Raw genomic sequence first — 26,926 nt, 5'->3', positions numbered from 1 at the left:
GAACTTGTGAGAGGAAACCGGTGTAATGATATGTATCTGGGCAAGTTAGTGAAGGGTTAATTATTACATCTCTGTGTAATTCAAACACTAGAGGGCACCACCATATCTCTGTATATAAATCAGAACACAGGAAATGCTGGGTAGTTCGTGAAGGAGAAAACCTGAGAACAGCACTAGGAGAGTATTCGATTAGAGAGAGTTAACACAAGGTTATTATTAGTGATTATTTAGATTATTGATCACTACTAGACAGATTCAATATTACTTTATTATTAACTATAGCTCAGTAGCATGTGCGAACTTCACTTAATTAATCGTTATCCAATAAATTAGTTTTGTTTCAATCTGATGATTGGTGGATTCTTTGCCATTAACTCAATGGACCATTCTGGAACAAAAGACAAAGAACACGACATATTACCACTAAGGGTAATATAACAACCGGAGCACCCGGAAGAAACCCACGCAGACACAGGGAGAACATTACATCTGCATCACAAACCAGCCATACAACCAATGTAATTAGTCAAGTAATGAGGAGTGTTGTTCCTGGAGATGTACAATAGCAGGCAAAGTGGATTCCAGTAATTCTGCTTGGAAGTAACAAACCACAAGATGACATTATATATACATATTCAGACTTATTTCCACATATAATCCAGGTTGGATAACTATAAACGCACAATAAGGACAGGAAAAGACAAGTTGGTCCAGCACCCACCACATCAACTGGCAATATATTTTAAACATTCACTGTGGGAGAAGTACATCCAGTCTATTCCTGCTCTTACGCAGCTTAAACTCATGTTCCTGTTCATAGAATCATAGAATCCCTACAAGAGCAGAAGGAGGCCATTTGGCATTTTGAGTCTGCACCGTTCTGCCGAATGAGCAGCCTACCTAGGCCCACTCTCCCGCCCTATCCGCACAACCCTCTAACCTATCCGACACATCTCTGGACACTAAGGGGCAATTTACCATGGCCAATCCATCTAACCTGCACATCTTTGGACTATGGGAGGAAACTGAACCACCTGGAGGAAACCCACGCAGATAAGGTGAGAACATGCAAACTCCACACAGTCAGTTGCCTGAGGTTTGAATTGAACTGCCCCACAGCCCTGGTGCTGTGAGGCAGCAGTGATAACCACTGTGCCATCGTGCCACTGTTCCTCTCCAAGATAATAAACTGAAATAATCTACCAGCAAGAATGCCCTTTAATTATTTTGTACATATCTATCATATTCTAAGTCTAACTTGCTACACAGTAAATACGCTCCAGGACCTTGGTCTATCTGAGTGGCTGTGGTTCATTAACCTAAGAACCATTCTTACAGTTCTCCTCTGGACCTTTTTCAGTCACTACATCACCTGCCGTGTGACAGTACTCCAGGTGCAGTCTGACCAGTGAGCTGTAGAGTATCAGAATTATGCACGTTGATTTACAAATCTTAATTTTTCTATTAGAGAAATAGTAGATGACTTGGTAAAGAGTAATTTAGACTGCCTCTTGCAACATAAACGTTATTCCAAAATTGATTACCACACAAAAAGGGTTGGTTTCCCCATTTCAGAGACTGTTCCGATGCTGGAATTGAATGGCGGGTGTTCCATGGTCCCGATGGTGGCGCCAGTCACAGAGCAATTCAGAAAATGTAAATAGGCCAGCACTCGCACCACGCGGAATTCCAACTGATGCCAGCACGGATTCACTGTGGTCGGGATTGGCACTGCAGAGCCTAACAAGCTGGAGCTGCATATAAGCATTCCACGCCCCACACACTTTCATTCCAACCAAGAAGATGGCACCCCAGAGACTGGCCCTGAGATTTGTGGATGCAGAGCTGAAGATATTGCTGGATGCCGTGTAGGAGATGTGGGACACCCTGTTCCCGGGGTGGGAAGGCGGCTGCCACCCCCCGATATTAACTGGGCTTGGACGCAGGTGGCAGAGGCCAGGAGAGTCATGGGCGTCACTGCAAGGACCAGGCAGCAGCGGCGGAAAATGCCACACAACCTTCTCAGGGGGGCTAAGGTGAGTCACCAGCTCTGTACCCATGGCACCACCCTCGTTCCACACCCCACACCCATCATTCCCCCTTACATGCGGCACCCACCAGGCAGCCCAGCAGACAGTGCTGGGTTAGGATGGGCAACCCTCTTGGCCAGACATGGTGAGTCACCAGCTCCATGCTCCTGGCTCCACCTCTGGCCCACCCCCCCCAACCCACCCCCCCAGAGGGCAACCATACCGCCGGCAGCCCCCTCGCACCCCACCCTGCACCACATGCCAACACCCGTATCTCTCAACATGGCCAGGTGCCAAGGCCACAGCTGTCACGTCAAAGTTGAGAATCCCTACCATGCAGCAGGAGGTAATTTGGCCCATCGCCTCTGCACCAACCCTCCAAAAGAGCACTCTACCAAGGACCAGTCTCCTGTCCTCTCCCGCCCTATCCTTGTAACCTAACCTGCACACCTTCGGACACACTAAGGGGAAATTTAGCATGGCCAATCGACCTAACCTTCACATCTTTGGACTACGGGAGGAAAGCGGAGCACCTGGAGGAAACTCAAGCAGTCATCGGGAGAACGTGCAAACTCCACACAGGCAGCCACCCAAGACCGGAATCGAACCTGACATTGTGAGGCAGCAGTGCTAACCACTGAGCTTCTAATTCTGCTGCCTCAGATGAACATTGGGCAAGCATGGAAGCACACCAGCCTGCAGCATGTGTGCCTCCTGATTCGATGGCAACTCCATTGGCTGGGTCATGTGAACCAGATGGATGATGGCCTTATCCCCAAAGACGTGGTGAGTATGTGGTGTAGTGAGACATGGGACAGGTCACCCACATCTGCGATACAAGGATTTCTGCAAGCGAGCCTTCAAGTTAACTGGAATCAGAGATGAAGGGCGTCATTCTCCGACCCCCCGCCGGGTCGGAGAATGATCGTTGGCCGCCGTGAATCCCGCCCCCGCCCCCGCCGAAGTCTCCGCTCCCAGAGATTGGGCGGGGGCGGGAATCCGGCCGCGCAGGTTGGCGGGACCCCCCCCCCCCCCGCTGGATTCTCCGGCCCGGATGGGCCGAAGTCCCGCCCAGAAATTGCCTGTCCCGCCGGCGTAAATCAAACCTGGTATTTACCGGCGGGACCAGGCGGCGTGGGCGGGCTCCGGGGTCCTGGGGGGGGGGGGGCGCGGGGCGCTCTGACCCCGGGGGGTGCCCCCACGGTGGCCTGGCCCGCGATCGGGGCCCACCGATCCGCGGGCGGGCCTGTGCAGTGGGGGCACTTTTTCCCTTCCGCCTCCGCTACGGCCTCCACCATGGCGGAGGCGGAAGAGACTCTCCCCACTGCGCATGCGCGGGAAACTGACAGCGGCCGCTGACGCTCCCGCGCATGCGCCGCATTTCCGCGCCAGCTGGCGGGGCAACAAACGCCATTTCCGCCAGCTGGCGGGGCGGAAATCCCTCCGGCGTCGGCCTAGCCCCTCAATGTTGGGGCTCGGCCCCCAAAGATGCGGAGCATTCCGCATCTTTGGGCCGGCGCGATGCCCGTCTGATTGGCGCCGGCTTTGGCGCCAGTCGGCGGACATCCCGCCGTTGGGGGAGAATTTCGCCCCATATATCAGAAAACAGAGGCCGGCGGAAAGAAAAAAAACATCAGGCGATCTCGTGCCAACACCATTCAGCTGTGCCAGTTGTGGACGGGATTGCCAGTTATAAAACAGCCTCTACAGCCACAACAGACAGTGTTCAGTACAGAAGTGACATACACCCTTGGGTTAGCCACAAAGGACTGATACCAATAACAATAAATATACTCTATGGCTGTAATGTACTTGTGAAGCAGCTAAACTGCAAACAATACTCTTAACTGTGGCCGAGTCAATATTTTGTACATGTTTATCAATATATTGGAGTTTACAAATGGGGCATCATAAGGGCTTTATAATTGATATTTTCTGTTCTCAATTGCACTTTCAGGGGGATTCTGCAATTGAACCCCTCTGTATCAATCAATGTTCACTCATTCCCTTCAGCAACTTTCTGTGTATTGTTCCAAAAACATTTTAGTTCACACTCGCCCCATTTAATTGCCCATTATTTCAATTCATTTAGGCAAAGCCTAGCATTTATTGTCCATCCCTAATTGCCCTCGCGAACCACTGCAGTCCATGTTGTGTCGATACATCCACGGTGCTATTAGATAAGGAGCTCTGGGGTTTTGACCCAGCAATAATGAAAGAACACCCATATATTTTGAAGTCATGATTGTGGGTATCTTGGAGGGGAATGTTTCCATCCATCTGCTGCCCCTGTTCCTCTATGCAGTAGAGGTTGCGGATTGGGAAGGTGCTGTCTTACTGTCACTATCATTTAAATATAAAAATATTTAATATCTCTTGACATGCCTCCCCTCCATTACCAAGTGGATCTACCTTCTCTAATATTTTTTAATTCATTAACAGAAAGTGACCAGTGCAGTTAAAGTCAATATTTATTGCCCAAATTTAATTATCCTTGAGAAGTTAGCAATGGGCCTTCTTCTTGGATACAACTGAATGGCTTGCTCAGCCACTCAGAGGGCAGTTAAGAATCAACCACATTGCTGTGCGTCTGGAGTCACATGTAGGTCAGACCAGGTAAGGGTGGCAGATTTCCTTCCCTGAAGGACTTTAGCGAACCAGATGCATTTTGCACAGTAGTTTATGCCCATCATTGCTGAGACTAGTTTTCTTCAAATTCCAGATTTATTTAATATCTCCATTACCATAATGGGGTTTGTCTCTCAATTATTTGTCCAGGCCTCTTGATTACTAGCCCAGTAACATAACCTTAATGTTACCACGACTCTTTTACTTCTAATATCTTGGCTATTTTCTATATTGGGAGCCTTCATTTTATCTTGTGCTGATTACTTTAATCTCTCACTATTATTTATGGAACTCAATTGCTTAATATGCCACTTTTTAACCTTAAAGGAATGTATTTATTTTGTACTATCTCCAATTTGAAGATTTCCAACAATTGATCTTTGTTTTGTTAACTTATCTGTCATTTCAGGAATCTGGGGTGTGCCATCTTGGCTAATTTCATGTCTAAATTTAAGTTTGTTGTGCAGTAGTCAGTGATTGACAACACCCTGAACCACATGGGGTAGCACAGTGGTTAGCATTGCTCCTCACAGCGCCAGGGACCCGGTTCGATTCCTGCTTGGGTCACTACCTGTGCTGAGTTTACAGATCCTCCCCGTGTGTGCGTGGATTTCCTCTGGGTGATCCGGTTTCCTCCCACAATCCAAAGATGTGCGTGGATAGGTGGATTGGCCGTGATAAATTGCCCCTTAGTGTCCAGGGATATGCAGGCATGGGTGGAGTGCTCATTCGGAAGGTCGGTGCAGAGTCGATGGGCCGAGTGGCTTCCTTCTGCACTGTAGGGATTTTATGATATTGATTCCAATTGAAGCTTGGCATTTATCTTAACACTGCAAACCTGAGCATTGGAAAAATAAATGTGTGTGGACCTGGCACTGGCACTTCTAAAACAGGAAGAGTGGATGAAATAAGAAAGATTAATTATTTTATGAATGTGCCAGCAAGATCATTTTGGCTTTAATTATCTTTCTCTCAAATATGCTGTTTAAAAATATTTCAATCCCAGTGAGGATTACTAAGCTGTTAAGCATTTCATTCAAAGTACATTTCAGCCAAAATGCTGGTAGTAGTTACTTTTCTATTTACCATCTGGTAAACAGACTCCGAATGACGCAAAGAAAAAAACAAAATTCCTCATCAGTCTGTGTTGCCAATGTCATTTGTAACCGATGATGAATGACCTAGATGATTGTTCTGGTACCTACACATCAATTGGCACTGCTGCAAAGTACTCTATATAAAGCGGCAGTATATTTGTGAGTTCTTTTAACACAAAGTCCTTGCCAAAAAAAAGGTTCAAAGGCTGTCCAAAGCAGACACCTTCACATTTTTGGGATAAGACTGATATTTTGTTTTCTGAATTGTGAAGGAGGGAAAGATTGAGCCAGAAACTTATCAAACTAGACAAAACGAGTCAAGATTAATTGTTTCCATAAACTTTATTGAAATATGTTTTAATTCTTTTCTATTTCTGCCCTTGACTACTCAACTGATGTTCCTAGCACCAGCCATGTCCTCAAATCTGCAGACTCCAATCTGGAACTCATTGGGCCTTGCTCTGCATTGACAATTATAGTTTGAGCACCTCAAACTTTACCATTGTGCCTGGACATGGCTAAATCTTCATCATTTAAAGTTGTCCTAGAAGAAGGCTCAACTGTAAAATCCACCTTCCCAACCGACTGTCTGCTCTGACCTCCTCCTAGTCAAATTAACTTTTAACATTAACGTTTTTGGCACAGTCCGTAAATTTGGGATGTCTGCCCTGCTGTGTCTCTCTGTTCCTGACCAAAGGTTGATCTCCACCCTAACAAGATCTGCTTTTGGGCGATCAATGAGGCGAAGGCTACATCTGCCTCCGCAGCCGTTTCCAACTCCGGCTGGTCCGACACCCCGAATATGGCCTCCCCAGGGCCCGGGTCCAGCTTCACGTGCACCATTTTAGAGATTACCTTAAAAACCTGCTTCCAGTAGTCCTCCAGCTTTGAACAGGGTTCATCGCCATCACCGCCATGCCCCGGGTCCAGAGGGTGATTGACAGGGTGCATGTCACCATACGAGCAACTGCAGGTGACAGGCCGCTCTACACAAACCGAAAGGGGTTCCACTCGATGAACATGCAGCTGATACGTGACCATCATGTGTGCATCATGCACCTTTGCGCCTGATACCCTGGCAGTGCGCACAATGCCTTCATCCTGGCACAGGATGATTCCTGACATGTTCGAGATGCCCCCCCCCACCCCGCCCCCACCCCAGCAAGCTGGGGTGTTTGCTCCTAGGCGACAGGGGTTATCCACTGCAACCGCATGATACCTATCCAGAGGCCACAGACTGGCGTGGAGACCTGCTACAACGGCGCCCATGCAGCGACATTGGTCAGATACCTGATGAAGATGCGGTACAGCTGCCTAGTCTCTCTGGAAAGACCCTCCAGTATGACGCTGAGAGGGTTGCCTGCTTCGTGGCGGCCTGCAATTTCCTCCACAACATTACGCAGCAGAGGGGTGACATGCAGGAGGAGGAGGAGGAAGCCCAGGGCTTCTCCAATGTGCAGGATGTGGGGGAGGGCAGGGTTGGACAGGACATGGGGCCCAGACAGGCATGGGAGGCCAGACAACGTGTGCGTCAGGGCCAACGTGCATGGGATGCTCTGATCGCCTCCAGGTTCACCGACTTCGAGGGGGGAGAAACTGTCCAGAGGCACGGACATCGCATCGCACATCACCCATTGACTGTGCTAGCACCTTCTGGATCTGTGTCACATCAGCCAGTGACTGCGCCATCTCCCTTTGTGACTGAGCCACCTCCCTCTGTGTTTGCGCCACATCGGCCAGTGCCTGGGCAATGCTGCCGACGTTCTCTGTCATGGCCCGCTGTGACTGGGCCATTCTCAAAAGTGCTGCTGCAATTTCTTGGTGGCTCTCGAACATGGCTGCTTGTGAGGCAGCAACCCTGGCCTCGCCTCGACAAGCACCTGCACAGAATGCCCCAGGCCTTGCACATGCTAGTCCATAGCTGCAACCCTCGCACCCAATGCCACCACCACGGATGCCACCCATGGGCATAAGCCTGGGTGTCATGCATGGGCGGCACCACCTCCTACTCCTACACGTGGTTGGACTCCTCCACCTGTGACTGCAGGTGCTGGATGCTCGCCGACAACCCCTCATGTAGTAATTGGCTCGGCGACTGCATCTTCCCAATCGATGGGACTGTCCGTTCCAAAAGCCCGAAACCTGTCATGACAGCAGCTAGTCCATGGGGTCGGCCCACCCTCCGACCAACTGTCCCCTCGGTTTTCCTACCTCCACCTGATGTACCGGTTCAGCTGTGTGGTGCGCACCAGAGAGTCTTCACTAAAGTGCCCAACTGAGGTGAGTGTCTCTGGGATGGTGGAGGGTGTTGGAGACAGCTGTGACGGGAAGTTAGTGCCATCCCAGGACTCCGAGCTCCGGGGTGTCCTGACTCTCGGTTCGAGGGCTGCCATCCGTGCTGCTCTCCTCGTCGCTGCTTGGCACACAGGGGAGGGCACCAGCTGTGGCACTGGCTGGGGTGGGGGACAACAGGTGGACCTGCCTCATCGCCAGCAGGTCCTTCAAGACATGGTTAGACCATAAGGCCGGGGGCGGGTGGGGGTGATGCTGAGGGTGGTGTGGGGGTGAGGGTGGTATGGGGATGATGTTGAGGGGTTGAAAAACTTGTCACAGGGAACCGCAACTCAGCGGGGTCTCACTTCCTTGCCCACGGCCGACCTCCACCCCAGCAACCTCCCTCTCCTCTGGGCTGCCGATCACGTCCAGGGCCCTCTGCTCTACTTTGGTGAGGGGCCGCAGATCCGGCAGTCCCCCCTCCAGTTTTCTCCCGATCCCAGCTGTTGTGGGCAGCCTTCTCGTGGTGGGGGATGGGAGATGAAGCGAGAGAGAGAGAGAGAGACAGCAAACGGAAGTGTTAAACAGTCCGACTGACGCATGCAGCCCAGGGATGGGTAGCTGGTGGCCTCAGTGGCCAGGGCAATTGGCCATGGAGGCCAGTATGAGTGCTGGCATGTGTTAGTGTCACGGGCACAGTGTTGCCTACTCACCCTGGCCACCCTGAGGAGGTTGTGCAGTTTTTTCCGACACTGCTGGCCGGTCCGGACAATGTTGCTCACAGCACTCACCGCTTCTGCCAACTGCACCCAGGCATGGGGAATGGGTGATGCACGATCAATGACCACTAAAACGAGGTTGTAGTACAACTGAAGGCTCAAATAAGCTAGATGTTTCCCCCAGCAGCTCAGGTACAGAATGAGGGCTGCTGGGACGGCACGGGTTCTTATACCCCGCCTATCAGGGCGGAGCTATTATGCACTCTAGCCAATGGCAAGCATATAGGTTCTACCAATGGTACTTCAGCCTCTCAGGTACCGTAATACCTATAATACCACAATGGGTTGGATTTGGATTGGATTTTTGGTTATTGTCACGTGTACCGAGGTACAGTGAAAAGTATTTTTCTGCGAGCAGCTCAACAGATCATTTTGTACATGCAAAGAAAAGGAAATACGGGCAACACAAGGTACACAATGTAACTGCATAAACACTAGCACCGGTGAAGCACACAGGGGTGTAGTGTTAATGAGGTCAGTCCATAAGAGAGTCGTTTAGGAGTCAGGTAACACTGGGAAAAAGCTGTTTTTGAGGCTGTTGGATTGGATTTGTTTATTGTCACGTGTACCGAGGTACAGTGAAAAGTATTTTTCTGTGAGCAGCTCAACAGATCATTAAGTACATGAAAAGAAAAGGAAATAAAAGAAAATACATAATAGGGCAACACAAGGTACACAATGTAACTGGATAACACCAGCATCGGGTGAAGCATACAGGTACAGTGTTAATCAGGTCAGTCCATAAGAGAGTTGTTGAGTAGTCTGGTAACAGCAGGGAAGATGCTGTTTTTGAGTCTGTTCGTGCGTGTTCTCAGATTTTTGTATCTCCTGCCCGATGGAAGAAGTTGGAAGAGTGAGTAAGCCAGGTGGGAGTGGTCTTTGCTTATGCTGCCCGCTTTATCCAGGCAGTGGGAGGTGTAAATGGAGTCAATGGATAGGAGGCAGGTTCGTGTGATGGATTTGGCTGTGTTCATGACTCTCTGAAGTTTCTTGCGGTCTTGGGCCGAGCAGTTGCCATGCCAGGTGGTCATGCAGCCAGATAGGATGCTTTCTATGATGCATCTGTAAAAGTTGGTAAGAGTTTATGTGGACATGCCAAATTTCCTTAGTTTCCTGAGGAAGTATAGATGCTGTTGTGCTTTCTTGGTGGTAGCGTCGATGTGGGTGGACCAGGTCAGATTTTTGGAGATGTGCACCCCATGGAATTTGAAACTGCTAACCATCTCCACCTCGGCACCGTTGATGCTGATAGGGGTGTGTACAGTACTTTGCTTCCTGAAGTCAATGACCAGCTCTTTAGTTTTGCTGGAATTGAGGGATAGATTGTTGTCGCTGCACCACTCCACTCGGTTCTCTATCTCCCTCCTGTACTCTGACTCGTCGTTATTCGAGATCCGGCCCACTATGGTCGTATCGTCAGCAAACTTGTAAATGAAGTTGGAACCAAATTTTGCCATGCAGTCGTGTGTGTACACGGAGTATAGTAGGCAGCCTCGCGGGGCCCCGGTATTGAGGACTATTGTGGAGGAGGTGTTGTTGTTTATTCTTACTGATTGTGGTCTGTGGGTCAGAAAGTCGAGGATCCAGTTGCAATGGCGGCCCCTGACAGCCTCCTTCCCAGGCCAGGGTACAGGGTCACCCGCCTCTTCTCCACACATCCAGGAGGGTCTCCAACCCGGCGTCTGAATCATGAGGTCGCTTTTGCTATCATCTTGTTGGCTGCGATGGTGTGTTGGGGAGTGAAGTGTATACATGTGGCTGCAGCATGTCAGCCACCCGAGTGTCAGTCTCGGACCAAGTGAATCCGGCACCGTTTCTCATCGGAATTGATTGTGTTCCTCGTGGCACCGGTGCTAGCCCCTTAACAGTAGCTGAATCGGTCCAGGAGAGACGCCAGTTTTGCTGTCATGGAACTCCATGAATCCTGCGCCTGACAGTCTCAGGAACAGACAGTCCAGCCCCTTGTGTCTTGGTCCTACCTTTGATATTGTAGAAAATATCTTGTGCCCATTTGTTCATCTATGGTGTAGTGCAGTGCACCATCTTTGTTGCTCTTGTTATCAATTGCTAATTTACACACATCCCTTTTCATTATGTCCATGGTATAAAATGGCTGTAAACTTTGGGAGCTTCATTCTGTTGATGTGGGAAAATGGTCAAGTAAAAGGGAGCTGTTACGTAGTCATGTTCAGATGCATAAGAATGCTTGCAGCATTCTGCTCCTGTACCACACCTTAACCTAATGTGGCTCACATTAGAAATAGAACTGAAACAATTTGAAATACCTATACTTATTTTGTGTAGAGTTATATTGTCTTGTTGTCTATCATCAAGGTGACCTCATTTCATCAGAACTGTACCAAATCCTAAATAGAATGTGGGTTTCCACATATTGTGCCCGTTTCTACATTCTTTTAAAGTGTATCTGTCCTGTGGAGAAGATATTGGTTTTATTAGCCTTTGTTTTCAAGTATGAATGGATAATGGAGCAACATATTTCTTGACTAGTGTAGCTGCTTGCAAATATTTTTTCTATGGCACTTTACTAGAACAATGGAAAATATTCAAATTTAAAGAGGAAGAGAATAGTTAATGTTTATGGAATAGGAGATGAGTTCATACTCTGTTGGTCTGAATGGGAGATTTGTAAATGTTGCGATTTTGCAGTTGGTTCATGGGTGTATCTTCAACACTTAAGCATGTGTGGGGAAACATCTGTTCCTCAGGTTTGCAGCTCAACTGGCTAAGCAGTGAGTAACCAAGTTGTTATGGGTCGGATGTTTCTGGGTTTTGCTATCTGGAGCTGGTTAGAACAGGCATTCATCAACAGCCTCTGTGTTGTAAATTACTTAAATTTGTGTGCTTTTTCTGATCTGTTGTCAACTTCATTTGGGGTACAAAAATTAGTGTACAGCGTTTTGATAATTTGTCATAACTAAGTATTAATTTGAAATTCCATCATTGACCTGCCACCAAGTGGTGTTGGCAGCAGAGTGACCTGTTGTGTAGGCAAGTGCTGGGACGTTGAGCAATCTTTGCTGTAAAAATCATTTGTTTTCAACTGCAGCTTAATGGGAAGAGTGAGGTTCCACTTGCTGAATGCCGTTGTCAGATGCATGTGGGTTTCACTCACATTTCATACTCCAGATTGCTCATTAAAATTTTTAAATATCTGCTCAGTTGACTATGGTCTCATTGGCTCCGAGGGAGCTGCATTGCCTCAAATTATGCTGAATGCATTCGGCAACACATGCACAGGAAGTGCCTCAGCTGGAGAAGCCACTTGTGATACGGCAGAGAACTAAGTGTTCCAGCTAGCACATAGTGGCAAAGTCCATTTGAATCAATAGGAGATAATTGGACTGATGTACGGTTGCGAACAACAGAAATAAAAAATACACTTCTGTAATCTTATACTTCGAGTAATTTGTGCTCATAGAATTTACAGTGCAGATGGAGCCCATCTAGTCTGCACCGGCTGTTGGAAACAGCACCCTATTAAGCCCATTCCTCCACCCATCCCCGTAACACAGTAACCCACCTAAACCTTTGGACACTAAGGGGCATTTAGCATGGCTAATCCACCTAACCTGTACATCTTTGGACTTGGGAGGGAAGCAGCCGGAGGAAACCCATGCAGACACAAGGAGGAAGTGCAAACTCCACACAGACAGTTACCCAAGGCCCAAATTTAACCCGGGTCACTGGAGCGGTGAGGCAGCAGTGCTAACCACTGTGCTAACATGGTGCCCATACTCAAAATTCCCTAAGCATATATTTATTGTCTTGTTACACTGAGAGAATGGGTTTCTGGATTGCAAAATCTGAGTAACAACATTCTGATCAGGTCAGTGCCATCCCATGCATCAGAAGGGGTGCCATGAAGGAAAGAATTTGATGTCAAGATAAGTTCAGCCTAATCGGAAATCAATTAAAAGATTGAAGATTCCATCTCAAACACTTCCACATGCATTCATCACACACAACAAATTAAGTGAAAGGCACCTCAAGAAATGATTGGTTTCATCCATCCTCTCAAAAACAGAATTCCCTATAACTCTTTCAATAATCAGTACATACCATTCACAGTAAGTACCTTATAGCCAAAGATCCTTTTCATTCAAAATCAGAATAGTGGCAAATAATGAGCAAATAGGTGATCAGTACCTTTTTGCTGCATCAAAGGAATCTTGGTGACACTTCAACAAACCATTCCTACAAGACTTTGGCAGCACATTGGTGATATACTGCTAGGGTAACCTGGACCGCAAAATTAATGTTGCTGTCACTAAATGTCAAGCTTCTATATGAGCAGAGATAGGAGATGTGATAATATGCACAAAGCAATTCTGTGTATAATATTGTACACAACCTCCAACCAGCAGGTGGCAGTATAAGTGTACCATGCAGCTCTATGCCGCGGGAGTTGGAAGTAAGTCGTGCTGGTGGTATAGTTAGTTAGTTAGTGTTAGTAGTTTGCAATATATTTATTCCAGTTATCTTTACCACACAATTTTTTTAACAATAAATTATTTTAACTAGTCAAGAACTAGATGTTCTGTGCATCATTCACACTGGCCTAGCAGAGGAACATGACAAGTGGAATTTCTAGGTCCAACTGTAAACTGATTAATAGATCTGTGGGATTAAGTCGCTGACATTTGTAGGAATCAAAACTGAGTTATTACATTGGGGGGTCTTGACGCTTACTGAGTTCAACTTCAAATGATATAGCAGAAGCAATGTTTTATTGCCTGGATTGTTTTGTGACTGTAGGTAACTGCCATTTAGGAAATGAATGTGGATAAATAGTCTTCTGTGAATGTATTTTTTTCCTCAAACTAAAATGCTTAATTTCAAAATTGCTACGGGTTTTCATATCTTGGCAAGTCTAAGGGTGACGGGCAAGATCATACATGGTCACAAACACCACAAAAACAAAATACTGCAGATGCTGGAAATATGACCAAAAGACAGAAAATGCTGGAAATGTTCTGAGCAGGTCTTGGCAGCATCTGTGGAAAGAAAATCTCTTTCTGTTCTGGTGTGCGAGCATTCATCAGTGCAAATATGGTCTTTCTGCAGTTGTTCCTCTCCCTTCCCCCTGCCATCCCTCGTCTTTTTTCTTCAGTCACTAGAGTAAAATTGGGACTGACTCCAAATATTTTGGGCTGGATTCTCCTTTCTGAGGCTAAAAGCCGGCGCCAATGGAGAATCCGTGGTGCTCCACGATGGGAAATTCGGCACAAATCCGTCACCGATTCCAATACCGGTGAGGGGCTTGCACCAGCATTGCGTGGAACACCCGCAGATCGCGCAGAGAACGACCAGAGAAGCGCCGGGTCCAGGGATGCACATGCACAGGGCTGAAAAGCTGCAGCCGCGCACCCACCGGTCACGCCGGGAAAAATGGTGCTCGCCGTGCTGGACCGCTTACCGCCCACCCCGAACCCACAGCCCACCCTCTGGCCACCCACCACCACTCCCCCAGCCCTAGCAGAAGCCCCCTGGCCAGTGCACGGATCCCGGCCGAGTGTGTTGCGCTTGTCACTGTCTGCAGCCGGAACGCCAGGTCGCTACCGCTGGGACCACACGTGGCCCGCTCTGTGGGAACTAGGCCCACCAGGGGCGGAGCTTCATGGGGTGGGCTGGCTGATGACGCGCCATAGGTGTCGCGGGTGCCCGCGGTCCGAAGATGCCGATTTGGAGGGGGCGGAGCATCGTGAACTGGCGTCAAACTGGTGCCTGCCTCCGATTCCAGCGTCGGAAGCCATTCTCTGACCAATCGCGATCCCGATTTCGGCGTCGGACTACAGAGAATCCTGCCCTTTGCTTTGATTTTGTACAAGAACTAGAAAAGCTACTAAAAACACTGGGCTGGATTTTTCTGTTCCGCCTGCCGCAAGAACGCCACAAGCGAGATGCGGACAATGGAGAACTCCTTTGACCTCGGGTGGGATTCTTTGGTCACCTGGTGGACGCGGCCAGAGAATCCCGCCCACTGTTTAATCAATGTGATGTTAGTTTTGTGCTGAAAACCGCTATCTACAGTCTTGTGCATTTATTAATGTAATTAATTTAAAGTTCTGAAATGTTAATAGTTGTTGATTTTTACTCTGCTCTCAAAGTGGGCAGGTCTTGTGGTGCAGCGCGTAGCATAGTGCTCACTGCCCCTGAACCAGAACGTCTGAGCTTGACTCCCACCCCAGAACTTAATGGCCAAGGAAAGTGATTTCATTACATGGCCAAACACATTAAGTGTCAACCTGCAAAACCTTCTAACACGCCAATGGCAGGTGGTAAGGGTTTGATGCAGAATGGTGCCCCTCAAGATATAAGCCTCTGGTGACAGACTAGCGACCTGTTCCAGGAATAACTAGCTATGGAAACAGACAAAATCTGCCTTAGTGCACCACTAGGTGTGGGAAGAGAATTGAAATTGGGGAAATGTGGATGAACACGAATAGTACTTTAAGTAAAATCAGGCCAGACTCCCCCCATCACCAAACATTGGTCTGACTTAAGAGGCAATTGATTTTGGGGACGTCCTGTTGTGCCTCTTCGAGATACTGGTTAAGCCCTATTTCCAAATTGGTTACAACCCCAAAATTGGCTCCGGTAAAATTTCCAACACAGTGGCTTTGTATTAAGCACTTACAATGTTTGGTACTTGTTGATACGCAGATCCAAACTGCATTGGTGTAGTGTTTGAAGGTAGTATAAGTAAGATGTACAAAATTATGACGCACATTAATAGGGTAGACTGGAAGAAACCTTTCCCATTAGCAATGGGGTCAATAACCAGGAGACATCGAATTAAAGGAAGAGGCAGATGATTTAGAGGGGATTTGAGGAAAAAAACCTTTGCACCCAGAGGATGGTGGGAATCTGGGACTCACTGCCTGAAATGGTGGTAGAGGCGGGAACCCCCACAACATTTAAGAAGCATTTAAATGATCACTTGGAACACCATGGGCGGGATTCTCCGGTATCCGGCAGGCGGGCCGTACCGCCGCCAAAGAGTGGCGTGAACCACTCCGGCATCAGGCCGCCCGGAAGGTGTGGAATCCTCCACACCTTCGGGGGCTAGGCAGGCGCTGGAGTGGTTGGCGCCACGTCAACCGGCGCTGAAGGGCCTCCGCCGCCCGGCGCGAGTTGGTGCATGCGCAGGAGCGTCAACGTATTCCCAGAACCGCTGCTGTGATTCCTGCGCATGCGCAGGGGGTTTCTTCTCCGCGCCGGCCATGGCAGAGCTTTACAGCGGCCGGCGCGGTGGGAAAGAGGCACGCCCGCATCTCGGTGGGCCCCGATTGCGGGCCAGGCCACGGGCCAGGCCACAGTGCCCCCCTCCCCCCCCCACCCCGGGGCCAGATGCCCCCACGCCCCCCCCCCCCCCAGGACTCCGCAGGCCGCCCTCAGAGCCAGGTCCCGCCGATAAGAACCTTGTGTAATTTATGCCGGCGGGTGTGGTCGAAAACAGGCGGCCGCTCGGCCCATCGTGGAGCAGAGAATCGCTGGGGGGTCGCTGCCAACGGCATGCGACCGGCGTGGCGTGATTCCCACCCCCGCCAAAAACCCGGCGCCGGAGAATTCGGCAGCCGCCGTCGGGGCAGGATTCACGCCGCCCCCCAGCGATTCTCTGGCCCGGCGGGGGGTCGGAGAATCACGCCCCATGGCATTCAAGGCTACATACCAAGTTCTGGACAATGGGATTACAATAGAAAGGTGCTTGATGGCTGGCACATACACGATGGTCGAAGGGCCATTTTCTGTAAAACTCAATGTCTCTATTCATGGTACTTGTATTCTTTTCAAATCCTTTTAAAAAATGTATTCTTGTTCCTAGCAGAATAAATTAGGGATATCATTTGCTTGGTGCGCAGCATGAATGTCAAGCTCTATGTCTGTTTTAAATTACAATGCCTTGGGGGCATCACGAATCTTCAGAGTGGCGTGTCCCTTTAACGTTCACAGAATCACAGCGCTCTGAAGTTGCTCATGGTGTTTATGCTACCTTTCCACCTTGATAGTACCTTTCTATCTTATTTTAAGGAGGTTGGAATATAAGTGGAGGGAAGCTTTCCTGCAACTGTACAAAGTACTGATAAGATCACATGTGGAGTACTGAGAACAGTTTTGTCTCCCCCACTTATTTAAAGAAAGATAAGGCGGCACAGTGGTCAGCACTGTTGCCTCACAGCGCCATGGACCCGGGTTCGAATCCGGCCTCGGATTACTGTCTGTGTGGAGTTTGCACGTTCGCCCCGTGTTTGCATGGGTTTCCACCGGATCTCCAGTTTCCTCCCACAGTCTGGAGATGTGCAGGTAGGTGGATTGGCCATGCTGAATTACACCTTAGTGTCCAAAGGTGTGCAGGTTAGGTGGGGTTGCGGGAATAAAGCAGGCAAGTGGACCTAGATAGGGTGCTTTTTCAGAGGGTCAGTGCAGACTCGATGGGCCAAATGGCCTCCTTCTGCACTGTTGGCGTTCTATGGATTCTACAAATTCTATGGATTATTTAATTGGAGGCGGAACTGAGAAGGTTCATTAGGATGGTCCCTGTATGCAGGGATTGTTTTATGTTACAACACCCTGGGGGAATGCACAGTCAATTCCAACCCCACAGACTCCGGTGTCCGAACACAACTGACTTAACCAATAATTCATATAAAATTTGCAAAATCGTTAGCCCTTGACTGCCCAGTAAGTTACAGCCACCAGGTTTGTAAGTTGAACACAAATAACTGTTTGTTAATGACAGAAATAAAGGAGAAATATGCAGTAATTATAACAGAATAATGGGCAGTTAATCTACTACTCCCTTTTTAAAAAAACAATTTTTATTAAAGTTTTCACAAAATATCAACAACAAAATGTAAAAGGAACCCAATAGAATTAAATACCAAACAAAACAAAACTCAGTGTCCCCCTCCCCCCATACATAAATAATATATTAACACCCGCCGAAACACATAGCAAACATAGCAAATATATACACCCCCTCAGATTCCCCAGTATAGACAAACAAAAATAAAATAGAACCCCCCCCCCGGGGCCGCTGCTGCTGACCATTGTCTACGGTTCTGGCAGGAAGTCCAAGAACGGTTGCCACTGCCTGAAAAACCCTTGCACCGATCCCCTTAAGGCAAATTTCACCCTCTCCAATTTAATGAACCCTGCCATATCGTTGATCCAGGATTCCACGCTTGGGGGCCTCGCATCTTTCCACTGAAGAAGAATCCTTCGCCAGGCTACCAGGGACGCAAAGGCCAGAATACCGGTGGCCTCTTTCGTCTCCTGCACTCCCGGCTCCTCCGCAACCCCAAATATTGCGAACCCCCAGCCTGGTTTGACCCTGGATCCTACCACCCTCGACACCGTCCTCGCTACGCCCTTCCAAACTTCCTCCAGCGCTGAGCATGCCCAGAACATATGGGTGTGGTTTGCTGTCCTCAGCTCCAAAAAACCGGTTCATCCTTGTCCCGGTCATGTGTGCCCTGTGCAGCACCTTAAACTGTATGAGGCTGAACCTCGCGCATGAAGAGGAAGAGTTCACCCTCCCTAGGGCATCTGCCCACGTCCCCTCCTCGATCTCCTCCCCCAACTCCTCCTCCCACTTACCTTTCAGCTCCTCCACCGAGGCCTCCTCCTCCTGCATCACCTGGTACGTTGGCAAAATCTTCCCCTCTCCAACCCACACCCCCGAGAGCACCCTGCCCTGTACCGTTCATGGCGGCAGCAGCGGGAATTCCACCACTTGCCGCCTGGCAAACGTCCTTACCTGTAGATACCTAAAGGTGTTTCCGGGGGGGAGCCCGTACTTCTCCTCCAGCTCACCCAGGCTCACGAACTTCCCGTCCACAAACAGGTCCCCCAACCTTCTTATCCCTGCCGTGTGCCAACCCGATGTTCTGAGTTATAAGGAGAGGTTGGATAGGCTGGGACTTCTTTCCCTGGAGTGTAGGAGGCTTAGGGGTGAACTTATAGAGGTCTAAAAATAATGAGGAGCTTTTTTAAGGTAGATAGTCGACATCTTTTCCCAAAGGTAGAGGAGTCTAGAACTTGAGGGCATAGGTTTAAGGTGAGAGGGGAGAGATACAAAAGAGACCAGAGGGGAAATTTCTTCACACAGAAATGGTGAACATCTGGAACGAGCAGTGGTAAAGGCGGGTACCATTTTGTTTTTTAAAAAGCAGTTGGACAGTTACATGGGCATGGTGGGTATCGAGGGATATGGGACAAATGCGGGCAGGTGGGACTAGCTTAGTGATATAACACAGGTGGCATGGACAAGCTGGACCGAAGGGTACCTTTCCATGCTATAAACATTTATGACATCTGTGATGTCATAAACAGGAACAGACAAGGATTAAATAGATTATCATAGAATTTACAGTGCAGAAGGAGGCCATTCGGCCCTTCGAGTCTGGAAAGAGCACCCTACACAAGGTCTAGGGGGATCCTTACATATATCTGCCCCTAAAAGAATTAAACTTCAGGTCATGGACATTTCATTATGAGGTATGCAAGACATAAAACACCAACACATGCCTATCTAAACCAGCTCCATTATACAGGCCCCTTTTCCTGTTCCTACATTAGTAATGAGTCAGCCTTTAAACACATGGCATTGCATCTACAAACTGTGGGCAAAATTCTCCATTTGAGAGACTATTGACTGGATTCTCCAATTCACCAGCTCAAACTCAAAATCGGCGGCGATCCCTGACTGATTCCGGGACCGGTGAGCGGCTAGCAGCAGCGCTGGGTGAAACACCTGGCTCCTGCTCCGAAAACGGCTGGAGAATGGCCGGGTTGCTGGCCATGCATGTGCACGGGATGACTTGCACCGATGGTACAACATGGCGCTGGCCGTGCACAGACCCGCCCGCCATCTGCAACCCCACCAGACCCCCCAGCTCTCGCAGAAGTCCCCCCCCCCCCCCCCCCCCCCCCCCACCCAGCGAGCGGCACGGATCCTAGCCAAGTGTGGCGGCACTGGACACAGTCTGCAGCCGCCACAATGGGTTCCTGACCGCTGAGACCACACGTGTCCCGCATGGTTGGGAACTCGGCTAATGGTGCCGATGACGCACCAACGCCACTGCAATGGCACGAGGCACCGACAACGCCAGTTAGGAGGGGGCGGAGCATGGCTGACAGGCATCAAACTGTCACCGGCCCCGATATGGGCATCGGACTCGATTCTCCACCTATCACTGATTACGATATTGGCGCCGGGCAACAGAGAATCGCACCCCGCGTTCACCCGCCAGAGGAGAATTGCAACCAATTTGCGATCCCCGGGAGCGCAAATGGGGAAGAAATTCCATGTCCCTTGCCATGCAAATTTATGCATGGCAAGAAATACGAGAGATTCCCAAGGAAATCCCGCTATCAGGCCTCCATTGTGTGCGGCACCTGGTAACGAAGTCCAGCAGCCAGCCACCCACCCCTCCACACTGCAAAGCAGCCCCCCACCCCTGGATTGCCTAGGTGCCCCCTCACCCAACGACAAGGGGGACCCTGTAATAGGGAGACTCCCTCAGGGGCCCTTTTAACAGTGAGATACCATCCAAGGACCCCTGTCATAGAGAGACCATCCAGGGGCCCCTGTAATTGTGAGAACCCCCGGAACCTGTAATAGGGAGACCCCCAGGGACACCTGTCATAGAGAGACCCTACAGGGGCCCTGTAATAAAGAGACACCCCTGGGACCTGTAATAGGGAAACCCCACTACCATCCAGGAGCCTCTGTAATAGGGAGACTCCTCAGAGAATTCCTGACTAAAGGGACCCCTACACAGAGACCCCCTGACTAAAGGGACCCTCCCATATAGCCCCCCTGACTAAAGGGACCCTCCCATCCAGTCTCTGTGGTTTTAATCGAGATGCATGTGGCTTTAGTGGTTCCAAGTTTCTTGTGTCCATACCATAAATAGTTAACAAAGTGCCCCTTGGTGTTTCCCTACAACTCCGTGTGTGCTATTTCAGTACTTTTACTACATCTGTCTCTTTCCGTCCCTCATGTAATACAATCAGCCTTTCCTGATTGACCAATGAAGTTTTAACCAAATTTTGAGGATGTCCTACAACTAAATTACGAGTATGATTGTCAACGCTGAGAGAAGTATTACATCGAAACATAGAAAATAGAAGAGCCTGCTGATTATGATCATGGCTGATCATCCAACTCAATAACCTAATCCCACTACCCCCTCGAGCTTTTGATCCCCTTCACCCTAAGTGCTATATCTTTTTTTTGGTAAAATTTAGAGTGCCAAATTCATTTCTTCCAATTAAAGGGAAATTTAGCGTGGCCAATCCACCTACCCTGCACATCTTTGGGTTGTGGGGCGAAACCCACGCAAACATGGGAGAATGTGCAAACTCCACACAGACAGTGACCCAGAGCCAGGAACAAACCTGGGACCACGGTGCCGTGAGGCACCAGTGTTAACCACCGTGCTGCTCCCTTAACTGCTTCTTGAAAACATACAATATTTTGGCCTCAACTACGTCCTGTGGTAACATATTCCACAGGCTCACCACTCTCTGGGTGAAGAAATTTCTCCTCATCTCTGTTCTAAATGTATCTTCAGACTGTGACCCCTGGTTCTGGACACACCCACCAATGGGAACACCCTTTCTGCATCTACCCTGTCTAGTCCTGTTAGAATTTTATAGGTTTCTATGAGATCCCCATCTCATTCTTCTGAATTCCTGCGAATACAACCCTAACCGATTCAATCTCTCCTCCATCCACCTTCCCCTTAACTTTCAAAACAAATTGATTGCTAATTACTTCACCTCCCTTGTTATCTGCTTATTTTACCTCGATGAGGCACTGCAGACCTTTGAAAGGATACAGGCTAACCAGTCAGTCGTTCGCTGAGTGTCACTTCACAGTCCCTACTGTCCCCATCCTGACTAACTGATGTCATTCTATCGTGTATACTTTCCGTCAAAGCAAGCCTGCTCTGGGAATTCTTTTCAATTGAAGGGAATGGCAATGGGCTTACTACAAGAGGCAGTGACAAATTATGTTTAAAAAAGTCCAAATCACTTTCCTCTTCTGGGTTGCTAGCTCCTTTACTAACTTTGGAAGAATTGCTTGACATTTGTTCAGGATCAATTAGTGACTGGTCTATTCAGTAACAACTGTTTATTATTACTTCATAATCAAAACCAAAATCAAAGTCAAAACTCTCCTCTGAATCTTCATCTTTATGGTCACGTTCAATCTGAGAATGCACAGAATCTGGTTCAGTACCACTGTAATTTGATCAATAGCTGTCAACATCTCTCTTTGAATCATCTACTGCCCAGTGAGTTTTCCTATCTCCCCATGCCCTACTGTTGGCATCTCATGTACTATCTGCAATACTTCCTCTGAACTATCCGTAATCCTGGATGAACTACTACTTTCATTCCTGCTAAATCATTCCTTAAAAGTAAGTCTACCTGTTCCATTGGAAATTCCTTGACCACTCCAACAACTACTGGACCTGACACTAAATTACACTCCAATTGCACTTTATGTAATGGAATGGGGATACAGCTTCCACATATCCCATTCACTAATACCTCAGCTTTCACTGCACTCTCTGGAGGGAAAACCAAATCCTTCTCCAGCACTCGAGTTTGAGTAGCCCCTGTATCCCTTAAGATCATTATGGATTTGGCTACACCAGTTGAGGAAAATGGGGTGACCTTCCACTTAGACACAAAACTGGCATATCTCTCATCCTGCTCATTCGTGCTCCCACTACATTGTTTACCTCAGGTCTCCTAAGTCCAGTTAACGCTATGGCCTGCGCCATAGTATTCTTTAATTTTGTGCCCTTTTCTGAATCTTCCCTATAAACACCCACAAATCCCATGAGCTTTCCTTGCAACTTCCAACATGCTGAACGATCGTGTCCCAACTTATTACAATGGTGACACCTAGGCTTCCAACTCTCACCTCCACCCACAGTACCTTTCTTCCTGGTCTGAGGAGGTGATCCCGTAGCATTTCCAAATATCCATTATCCACCTTGACTACCACCCTCCCTCTCATTCTCCCACTTCCCATCCTTTTCACAATTATGGGGTGATGGACCAAAGGTTTAAATTTATGGATTAGATCATTATCGTCAGCCATAATTGCTGCCTGCCTAGCAGTTTTCACCTTCTGGTCTTCAACATGGGTTCTTATTATAGAAGGTAGAGAATTCTTAAATTCCTCTAGGAAAATTACCCCTCTCAGAGCCTCATAGGTAGTTTCAACTCCCAATGCTCACACCCACCTATTAAAATTGTGCTGCTTAACCATTTCAAATTCTGCATAAGCCTGGCCTGGCTGTCTCCCCAAATTCTGAAATCTTTGCCTATATGCTTCAGGAACTAATTCATATGCATCAGAATGAATGGCAGAGTAGGTTTGAGGGGCCAAATAGCCTATTCCTGTTCCTATTTCTTATGGTCTTAAAATAACTATCCAGATAGTCCCCAATCCCCTGCAACTTCCCCATAACTCTGCTTTTCTTATTCAAGTAACCAATTCCACTTTAAAAGTGTTTGCTTTCTATCTGTTTGTCATAATATATTCAAACTTTGGCAGACTACATGTGTAATGTTCAAGGAATCCTAGATATGGAGTGCAGCAGAACTTCGAATGTTGCTTTCATGGAATGATATCTGTTCATTTTTTTTTGTAACTTGATCGTACTTTTCCCTTATTGGTTCTGGATGGGGTGGAAAAGAGAAAAAAAACCAGTGACATAAACCAGGGCAGCAGCCCCCATGAGGAAAATACACATCCATGCAGAGACCAGGCTCACTAGTTGTATGTTTTGCAAATTACTATTTGTTATCTTCAAGTTGAATAAAATAGTCTGTTTTCAAGTTACTCACTTCATTAGAGAGATAGAGCTATTTGGCTGCCTAGGTTTTGTGTATTTAAAATGTATTTGCAATTGCTCATTTACATGAGTTTAAATGAGATTTGGCCATTGCCAGAATTTGCAGGTACACTGGCTGATTAACCCAGCTTTGAAATACAGCCATTAATGTCCCCATTATGTACAGAACTTTCTCTGGAAGCATTACAAGTCCTCAAACTTTGTTTTTACACTTGAAAAATGACACCAACACTTAGGAATGCTTTGGTACTTTTTGAGATTGCCTCTTTTCTTCACTAAGTCTGTGACGAGATGTTGAGAATTCAATTTTGTTTTACAATTGAAGAACTTTTGGATATCTTTTTAATCTGTTGATTGTGGACTTTTTGGCTTAGGCGTTACTTGGATGTATCAGACAAAGCGAGAACGACAAAGAAGCACTTGTGTCAAATGTGAAAAGACTGCTGAAAATCTGGAGTAGCTTCTTGGCACCGCCAAGTTAGCTGCTTTTTTTTCTCTCTCTTCCCCCCTCCAGAGTAGGAGTCACACAGTCTGTGTGGGAGCATGATGCAGATTAAACCAGCTAAGCAGCTCACTTCCGTCAATTGTCGCTTGGACATCTCCTCTGTCAACATCGGGAAGGGAATTCATCTTTCCCTCATCCAGGGGCAGGCATCGTGCGAGCACTCTGCAACAGTCTAACATTTGGTTTGAGGTCTGAGCAGATTTCGGCTTCAGCGGGGAAAGTCTGAAATCAGAGTGGAATACCTGGTGGATCTCACCTCTCACTGCAAGAATGACTTGCGCCAAACCCACTTTATCTGCTTCTCGCTATGGTTCGTGCTGAGGCAAAAGCAAAATATGGTCCAGAAGAATGGCTTCTTTTCCTTTGTTGGTTAGTATATCTTGGCTTAAATAGAGCGGGGGAGTGGGAAAAATAGTTGGAAATGAGTGTGTTTTGAGTGTTTTTCTAGCAGCTGTTTTAAAGAAAATAACTTGAAATGGACAGTCTGGAAATATTGAATGAGGCTTTTTGTACAGCCAGAATTGCAGTTTTTTAATATATGTTTGTACACATGCATCTGGTATTTTTCCTTACTTAATGGGGGGGGGGGGGGGGGGGGGGACAAGACAAGTAAAGGAAACAAATATTTCGCCCTGCATTATTCGTTACGACTATGTGTCATCAAGGAGGTACAGACACTGTTGAAAATCAGCATTGGGGCTGATTTGGCGGTGAAGCTTGAGGGGACACTCGCTCTCCCTGGAGGAGGCAAGTTCCCGCTCGCTTGCGATGGAACCGGGAGGTCTTGCGTTTGATGAAACCTCTTCACACTGACAGCAAGTCACGGCACGCATGTCTTACTTAGATGACCAGGAGAAGGGCATGTTTTGACTTCTCTTGGTCGAACATTGTGTGGCAATTGATTAACCTGTTATCATGTGACCTGTACGTCAAGGCGTTCAATGACTCGTAAAACAAGTTCACATCGGTATTGACTGATGTGTTTCCCAGTGGCACAGCAGAGCTCCTGGTGGGAATGGATGTCGTGTGCAGCATGTTTTTCTCCAGGCTGGCTGGAGTAGGCCACTTTATTTGCATTCATGCGCCGCCGATCCGTCAGGTGTGCAATTCAAAAGGAAATTAGGGAAATCCTGCAGGATGGTGTTGAGGAATCAATCCCCTCATTTCACCCGGGCTGCAAATGTGAAATCAAAGCATCCCTATAGTGCAGAAGAAGGTCATTCAGCCCACTGACTCTGCACTGACCCTGCAAAAGAGCACCCTACCAAGGCTCAAACCCCCGCCCTACCCTCTAACCCCATCTAACCATTTGGACACTAAGGGGCAATTTAACCTAGCCAATCCAGCTAACCTGCACATCTTTGGACTGTCGGAGGAAAGCAGAGCACCAGGAGGAAACCCACACAGACACAGGGCGAATGTGACAACTCCACCTGGGTCCCTGGCATTATAAGGTGGCAGTGCTAACCACAGTGCGACCGTGCCGCCACTGCTAAATTACTACATCTTTACCTCATCATCACTTGACCTTTTTATCTTGTTCAGTGATCACTCATTAGCGAATACGATTGTTCACCTAAGAAACTCTGTGTTACAGGTCATGGTTCTGTGGGTTCTTGCATGGCTGATGAGGCTGATCCTAGAGCCTCATCTTTTTAGAAGAATTTCGAGTATCCAATTCGTTTTTCCGATTAAGGGGCAATTTAGTGTCGCCAATTCGCCTATCCTGCACATCGTTTCGGGTTGTCCACACAGACACGGGGAAAATGTGCAAACTCCACATGGACAGTGACCCAGAGCCGAGATCCAACCCGGATCCTCAGCGCCATGAGCAGTAGTGCGAACCACTGCGCCACCATGCTGCACATGGAGCCGCATCTTTGACCGTACACTTGGCAGGTGTTTCCGGGAGGTGGCGTCGATCCTTGGACTCTTGATCGCTGGTATTCCTTTCTCAGGCTCTTATTATTATTACATTATTATTTCTGAGCTGCCTCTTGCCATCTGGTGTCCTAGAAGAAGTGTGTCCCTTCAATCAGGAGGTTCCTCCAAGTAGATCTGTTCTGAGTCGATCAAAATGGAACAATGTTTAAGAATTTCCACTAACATTAAACAGTTATTCTGCATGTATGAGACACATTGAAAAGCGACAAAATAAAATCAATCCAGTATTTTATCTACATTGTATGTTTCGTTTTGATTAATCTGACTATGCTTTAGACTTGCTGCCATGATGATATCATCATTTATTGGGTTTCCTTCTGGAGGCTGGAGTTGAAAGTGAACAAAGTTTTTTTGCTGTCCTATCATTCTTCAGTCTGCCAAAAAATTGAAGGCGTTTTTTTTTTGTTGGAAAATATTCTAGCAGATGGTCCATGGAGTGGAAATCAACCTAAAATAGTGCACACTTGGCTATTTCAGGAAACTATGGAAAAGGGCTTGTGTTTTGCGTGCTGAACCATGACCTGGTTTGTGCTGACTCTGTTGCAATGCTTCCTGTGAAATATCTCTTGCAGGTCTTGCATGTAAACGTTAATCGCATGCTCCCCTAATGTACCTAATCAGTCGGATATTTCTGACGCGCTTGTGTATAGAATTTTACATTCAGCCCCCTCTTGTGTGAATAAGTCACGAACTGTTCCTACTTGGCACCATTTCCGAAAGCCATCTAATCAAAGGGGTATAAACTCTTTAAATAATGAAGTTC

The 26,926-nt window shown here is 47.8% G+C and overlaps 1 protein-coding gene across 2 annotated transcripts in view; it reads left to right on the top strand.

The window, feature by feature from the left end:
- Window positions 1–26,926, top strand: part of LOC140426606 (ral guanine nucleotide dissociation stimulator-like 1) — a 409,325-nt gene that overhangs the window by 106,638 nt on the left and 275,761 nt on the right. Inside the window, exon 1 of one of the 2 annotated variants that reach the window (XM_072511590.1) lies at window positions 24,136–24,588. The exons of the other annotated variant lie outside the window; for it this stretch is intronic. Within the exon in view, the coding sequence (XP_072367691.1) occupies window positions 24,568–24,588 (21 nt within the window). The 5' untranslated portion in view covers window positions 24,136–24,567. Of the gene's footprint in view, window positions 1–24,135; window positions 24,589–26,926 lie in introns of those variants that run through there. 2 annotated transcript variants of the gene reach the window in all.

The sequence above is a fragment of the Scyliorhinus torazame genome, chromosome 7, assembly GCF_047496885.1.
Source record: "Scyliorhinus torazame isolate Kashiwa2021f chromosome 7, sScyTor2.1, whole genome shotgun sequence".
NCBI lineage: Eukaryota > Metazoa > Chordata > Chondrichthyes > Carcharhiniformes > Scyliorhinidae > Scyliorhinus > Scyliorhinus torazame.
This window is presented reverse-complemented; position numbering and strand designations above follow the sequence as displayed.